General features: G+C 38.0%; 1 protein-coding gene across 1 annotated transcript; it reads right to left on the bottom strand.

Annotated features, from left to right (window-relative positions):
* Positions 1–1331: 1331 nt before the first annotated feature.
* On the bottom strand, positions 1332–7639 carry LOC144019404 (kinetochore protein NDC80 homolog). The gene is made up of 4 exons (XM_077522439.1): positions 7518–7639; positions 3733–3828; positions 1914–2040; positions 1332–1609 (listed from the first exon to the last, which is right to left on the bottom strand). Exons 1-4 carry the CDS (start codon positions 7523–7525, stop codon positions 1379–1381), a joined length of 462 nt encoding a protein of 153 aa, XP_077378565.1. The 5' UTR covers positions 7526–7639; the 3' UTR covers positions 1332–1378.
* Between the last annotated feature and the right edge of the window lie 5 nt (positions 7640–7644).

Raw genomic sequence — 7644 nt, forward strand, 5'->3', positions numbered from 1 at the left:
CAGTATGCACGTGCCCAAGCACAAAGGCTTCCTCTCAAATTCCAAATTCAGGCACGATATGGTTTATTGAAGGGTAAAAATTGTCCATTGGTCTGAATGTGAGTGAGTGTGAAATGTGAATGCTCGTTTGCCCACATGCCCTTCTTGGAATGAGTAGCGACCAGACCAGGGACTGTCATGTCTGGGTCACACCAGGGTTAAGTTTGAGCTCATGACCTGTTAAGTTGGGTTCATGACCGTGAGGTAAAGTGTCTGTTATGTACTGATGTAACAAGTGTCTGTTTTGAACTGATGTAACCAGCATCTAGTTTCTACTGGTTTTAGGCTATGTGGTGTCAATCTTTAATCCTTTGCTTAGTCACAACCAATCAGATCGATACACTGTCTGTAGTAGCGGTCTGAGAAGTGTGTCTTTGTCAGTAGTGATGGGCAAAGTGAAACCTCATGAACCAATGAGGCATTGGCCCAACTGTTCCATCCAAAGGTTCACTACTCGGTGTTTCATTCATATTGACTCTTTACTGCCCTCTGCTGCAGTAGTGTAGAATTGCAGCTGTATTTAATATTGTAATGTCGCAATGAAGTCTTGAAGAATCATTATTACTTGTTGATAACTTGTTTGAATCTTTCAATAAAGACATCAATGCACGCATATAATTTCACAAACCAATATTTATTGATTTTTGTTTAAGAAAACAATTGTATGCAATGCAGTGGGACTTAATCTATTTTGTCTGACTGAAACTAACTGACTTAAATATAATAATTCGCAAAACAATACTCCTCACAATGTCTCTGGAAAAAAAAATCTGTCTCTCTCTCACTGGCTCTCTTTTGCTCTCCGTCTCCGTCTGCCTCAACTTGCCACGCGATCGCATCGGATGCAACCTGTTAAATGCCCTCGTGACACACCAACAAACGCGAGCCATGGAGGGCGAGCCTGGTCATGTGACCGTTTCCGCTCGACGACCCTGGCACAAAACGAGGCTTTATTTTCCCGGTCACGTGACCTTAAGTCACCGACACGCACTTCAAAACGAGGCTTCGTTTTCCACGCCCACCGTTACTCGACACAAGCTTCGAAGCCGCGGTTCATTTTGCCCATCACTATTTGTCGGATTATTACTTTTGTTAACACTGTCTCTCTGTGCAACTCTCTATGTTTCTCGTCTAGTCAAGTTTGTTCCATGCCTCTCGATGTGAATAAATAGTTAAAATCTTATTTGTGTCTGCGCTTTGGGATCCAACCTCAGCACATGACAGGGACCGCACATAACCTTAATGAGGATGAGAAATATATTTAAAAAAAAAAAAAAAAAAGGATGGCTGAATTGGTGAGAGGACAAAGTCTTGACCATGCGATTCATAAAACAAAAAATCATAGAGAGGAAGACTTCAGGCAAATAAGCAAATAAGCAAAGTGAAATAGGATACTTAGTAACCTGAGTGACTTGAGTAGAGCTGGAACCTCTTCCTCCGCTTTGGAGCTTGGCATTTCAAAAGTGGGGTTCATCTGACAATAGATGAACTCAAAGATCTTGACAAACTCCTTGGTGGACGGTGACTGGAGGCTCTTCGGTGCAACGTTGTAGCCACGCTCTGTCAGGAACTGAATCAAAAAGCAAATACATTTATATTAAAGATAACGTGGCACACTTTGTTTTTTTTGTTTTTTTTATTACCGGTAATCTGTTACAAGGTTTGCAAGATATAGTTGAAGTTGAAAATGCCCAGGATACCCTTTTTCAAGCTATTCTAGCTGGTCAACCAGGTGAAGTATCTTTTGATCATTCTTAAGGTTGAACAATTAAGAAGTTGATTAAAATACTGGGGAAGATAAGCATTCCTAAAATTGAGAAGCAAATCCATGTATGTGGCGCATACAGTGGACACACTGCCACACCCAAACATACCTCATGCAGCTGTCTGATGCACTGCTGAACATAAACTTTGTCATTCAGGGGCCGTGGATCTTTGATTTTCTCGGCTCCTCCAAACCCATAAATGGAGCTGCTACGTGGCATACTGGCTCCACTTGCACTGCGCTCAACAATAAAAACATATACAATATGTACTGTATAGTATACAAGGTGCCCCAAATGTCAATATATAGCCTACTAGGGCTGCATGATATTGGGAAAATGGATGGGGGGGGGGGGGGGGGGGGGGGGGGGAATTTATTCTTTTTTTTTTTTTTTTTTTTTTTTTTTTTTTTTTTTTTTTTTTTATCCTGCAATATGTGGGAAAAATACATCATAACGTCATTTGGTGTGTATAGTAATACCAGCACACATTCTATTAGTTCAAAGGGTTCTAAATTCAATTTTCGTTGCGGGCGAAATGATGATAGCCTCTTTACTACATCATACATACATAAATTGATGTGTAATAAATTCTGAAATCAGAAGCCAGTAAAAAAAAAAAAAAAAAAAAAAAAGTGTTCAAATATTACTCCATTTTAAAAGGAAGACTGTTGAAAAAAACTTGCATTATAGCAGTGCTTCTCAATTATTTTCTGTCATGCCCCCCTCCAGTAAGAAGAAAACATCTCGCGGCCCCCCTCCCCCCCGCGACTATAAATAGTATCATTTTCGTCTATAAAATTGTTATAAGCACACCTCTGCATAACACTCTATCCGTATTAACGTATAAGAGAATTTAAAAAAGAGAGAAATGTGGACCAACTTACAACAAAGAATGGCTTTATTAACTGTAACAGAAAAGATTTAAAGTGCAACTAAAATAAAAAATAAATAAATAAATCCTTAATTAAACTATAAACATTTTTTGACTGACCATGTCAAACCATATGATACGGAAAAATAAAATGACATAAAATCAATAAATAATAATGCATTCAAACTGATCACCAACATTAACTCAGGAGCACAATATTAAAAAATAACTTTAACCTGCAAAACAAAAATATATAAAATAATTTGTGCTGATTTTTTTTGCTGTGTGCAAAGCGCGCATGCTCAGTGCAAACAAAACCCCTACACCACCGAGCGAATGCTCCCTGCGCACACGCTGCCAATAATGAGAGCACCACTGCCCCCTTATGTAGTGGAGGTGCAATTGAACTTTATTCTCGGACAGTAAAAAAATAAATAAAAATAAAATAAAAAATAAAAAAGCAAGTTCCCCGAGGTCAAACGTGCCCCCCTTGATGGAGTCTCACGCCCCCTTGGGGGGGCACTATTGGAGAAGCACCGCATTATGGCAACGTTATTAAAAGTGAAGACAATTTGCAATTTGATGATTTGATCACAATATATTGAAGGTAGCGCAGACCTCCAAGTTAAAATGACAAAACAAGAAAACTAGGTTTGATATGGTTTAATGGTACATTCACGATAAAATTTTACATTACTGTTTCAAATAGTCAATGGCAGTCAAGTAGTGGATTAAGTAGTAGAAGATGATAACAGAGGTTGAGACTCAAACACTAAAGATGCCAGAGGCGTTGCAGTTTAACGACTCATTTTGTGATGGTAATAATTTTAAACATAATCTTAATTTCTTATGGATCATGTTTATACTCATGTTTTGAAGAAAGCACACGTTTTCACATCATTTGTAATTGTTTTTGTGGAAGTTGATGCACGTTAATGCTGGTGAAACAAAAAATAATAATAGAGAAGCACCGTTTTAAGGCCATGTTGTCAAGCCTTACAACTATGCATTTTTTGTACAAAACAAAACAAAACAAAAAAGATTAAAAGAATCAACCTGCGGGGAGTTGTGTACACAGTGCTCATCCTGTTGGAGTCTTGCACCCGCATGGGCCTCTCTGGCTGCCTTGCAGTGACTCTGCTCTTTCTTCCTCTGTTTCCAAAAGTCACAAATAGAAATAAAATAACATGTTGAATATGTTTAAGTATATTACACACGACAAATACACAACAGAAAAAATGTATACATATTATTATAATTGGAATATTAATGAACTACCCTTCACAATTGTGGGACTCAACACAGTACACAAACTTTAAATCGTTACTATATACTTTTAAGCCTTCAAGAATCACGGGAGTACAATATTATTTTTTCTGATGACTTCTTACTTTTATTTCATACATTTGAAAATAGATACGTTGTTAAGATATGCTTATTACTACATTTTTCAACCTCCGGACCATGACGTTACATTGTCCTGAAATAATTATTTTGTTTGTTTGTTTGTTATGGTTGTCACATGTCAGCTAAAAGAATGATTTTTGACGAATATGTTGTGTCTCGTGTCAACATCAGAAAACATTACTTCTGACATTGTGGGGAAAAAAAAGTTTGCTTGTTTGTTTGTGTTATTGTTAATGTTAATGTTTTATGTTATATAAAGCGCGTTGTGTCTGCTTCGGCTGTTTGAAAGAGTTAAAGATGACAAATCCATCCATCCTAATCTGATCAATCAGAAGAACCGTCCGTTCACGGAAAAATCACGCTAAGGGGAGAGCTGGTCACGGCAAGATAACCACTGCGTACGAAGTGGATATTTTGCGGTGAATCGCACGAGAAATACAGGTACAAATTTTGCGCCAATCAATCACTAGTAGGCTATCAATCAATGTACTAGCTCGAGGCATATAATAATGCGGTAGGCGTTCACTTCGGAAGCGCGAGGTCCCAAGTTTGAATCTAGATTAGTTTTTTTCTTAAACTACACTTTCTTGACAACAGCATCTGTCCCACTACAGTGGTTAGTGTTACCGTACTTTTGTCACCACTGCTTATCAATTAATAATCACTTAGTACAAGTGAAGGCATTAGTCGCGAGTCTCGCAACGACTTCTCTTTGATTGGCAATATCGGTAAGACACTGCGGTCAAGCCAGCCGCCACTCGAAAAGACGAAGTCAAGCCAGCCGCCCCAACGATTGTTAATACTGTGCATTACGGTAACATGCCGCCGTGCCCCTGCGCTGGCCACCTTCAAAATAAAAGCTGCTCAACACCTGGTTTAGGGTTTAAAATAAAGAATCATAAAAAAACAACGGTTTGTTATTCCAGAACCAGACCAGTTCTAAGGGACACTACACCACCCCAGGTATCCAGCCAAAGTACTTTCAACAAAATCTGATGTTGCATTTCAAAATAAAACTCATTTGAACATTGCAATCTCGACTATTATTGTTGATTTCAAAAAATCATTAAAAATTCATGGTTTGTTATCCCAGGACCAGACCAGTTCTAAGGGACACGACACCATCCCAGGTATCCAGCCAAAGTACTTTGAACAAAATCTGATGTTGCATTTCAAAATAAAACTCATTTGAACATTGCAATCTCGACTATAATCCCTGATTTCAAAAAATCATTAAAAATTCATGGTTTGTTATCCCAGGACCAGACCAGTTCTAGGGGACACTAAACCACCCCAGGTATCCAACCAAATTACTTTGAACAAAATCTGATGTTGCATTTCAAAATAAAACTCATTTGAACATTGCAATCTCGACTATAATCCCTGATTTCAAAAAATCATTAAAAATTCATGGTTTGTTATCCCAGGACCAGACCAGTTCTAGGGGACACTAAACCACCCCAGGTATCCAACCAAATTACTTTGAACAAAATCTGATGTTGCATTTCAAAATAAAACTCATTTGAACATTGCAATCTCGACTTAATAGTCGCAATGAGTTTTATTTTGAAATGCAACATCAGATTTTGTTCAAAGTACTTTGGCTGGATACCTGGGATGGTGTCGTGTCCCTTAGAACTGGTCCGGTCCTGGGATAACAAACCATGAATTTTTAATGATTTTTTGAAATCAACAATAATAGTCGAGATTGCAATGTTCAAATGAGTTTTATTTTGAAATGCAACATCAGATTTTGTTCAAAGTACTTTGGCTGGATACCTGGGATGGTGTCGTGTCCCTTAGAACTGGTCTGGTCCTGGGAAAACAAACCATGATTTTTTAATGATTTTTTTAAATCAACAATAATAGTCGAGATGTAACTTTTCAAATGAGTTTTATTTTGAAATGCAACATCAGATTTTGTTCAAAGTAGTTTGGCTGGATACCTGGGGTGGTGTAGTGTCCCCTAGAACTGGTCTGGTCCTGGGATAACAAACCATGAATTTTTAATGATTTTTTGAAATCAACAATAATAGTCGAGATGTAACTTTTCAAATGAGTTTTATTTTGAAATGCAACATCAGATTTTGTTCAAAGTACTTTGGCGGGATACCTGGGGTGCTGTAGTGTCCCTTAGAACTGGTCTGGTCCTGGGATAACAAACCATGAATTTTTAATGATTTTTTGAAATCAGGGATTATAGTCGAGATTGCAATTTTCAAATGAGTTTTATTTTGAAATGCAACATCAGATTTTGTTCAAAGTACTTTGGGGGGATACCTGGGGTGGTGTAGTGTCCCTTAGAACTGGTCTGGTCCTGGGATAACAAACCATGAATTTTTAATGATTTTTTGAAATCAGGGATTATAGTCGAGATTGCAATTTTCAAATGAGTTTTATTTTGAAATGCAACATCAGATTTTGTTCAAAGTACTTTGGGGGGATACCTGGGGTGGTGTAGTGTCCCTTAGAACTGGTCTGGTCCTGGGATAACAAACCATGAATTTTTAATGATTTTTTGAAATCAGGGATTATAGTCGAGATTGCAATTTTCAAATGAGTTTTATTTTGAAATGCAACATCAGATTTTGTTCAAAGTACTTTGGTTGGATACCTGGGGTGGTGTAGTGTCCCCTAGAACTGGTCTGGTCCTGGGATAACAAACCATGAATTTTTAATGATTTTTTGAAATCAGGGATTATAGTCGAGATTTCAATTTTCAAATGAGTTTTATTTTGAAATGCAACATCAGATTTTGTTCAAAGTAGTTTGGTTGGATACCTGGGGTGGTGTACTGTCCCTCAGAACTGGTCTGGTCCTGGGATAACAAACCATGAATTTTTAATGATTTTTTGAAATCAGGGATTATAGTCGAGATTGCAATGTTCAAATGAGTTTTATTTTGAAATGCAACATCAGATTTTGTTCAAAGTACTTTGGCGGGATACCTGGGGTGCTGTAGTGTCCCCTAGAACTGTTTTGGTACTGGGATAACAAACCATGAATTTTTAATGATTTTTTTAAATCAGGGATTATAGTCGAGATTGCAATTTTCAAATGAGTTTTATTTTGAAATCCAACATCAGATTTTGTTCAAAGTACTTTGGTTGGATACCTGGGGTGGAGTAGTGTCCCTTAGAACTGGTCTGGTTCTGGAATAACAAACCGTTGTTTTTTTATGATTCTTTATTTTAAACCATAAACCAGGTGTTGCTCAGCTTTTATTTTGAAGGTGGCCAACGCAGGGGCACGTCGGCACGTTACCGTAATGCACAGTATTAAGAATCGTTGGGGCGGCTGGCTTGACTTCGTCTTTTCGAGTGGCGGCTGGCCTGACCGCAGTGAAAAAGACAGGGTTTAAAAAACATTAGCCGTCATCCAAATTGGTAGTAGGATGTATTCAAGTTGAATTTAAAGTTAAACGTGACACATACCGCTCCATTTTGCTTCTTCTTTACCAAGTGGTTGAAATAAACGGACGGAGGCAGAAAACACAAAAACCGCCAAACATTAAAAATTGCAGCGCTGTGACGTCATTGTTCTACGGCAAGTCGACTGGGT

The sequence above is a fragment of the Festucalex cinctus genome, chromosome 5 (assembly GCF_051991245.1).
Source record: "Festucalex cinctus isolate MCC-2025b chromosome 5, RoL_Fcin_1.0, whole genome shotgun sequence".
NCBI classification, from domain to species: domain Eukaryota; kingdom Metazoa; phylum Chordata; class Actinopteri; order Syngnathiformes; family Syngnathidae; genus Festucalex; species Festucalex cinctus.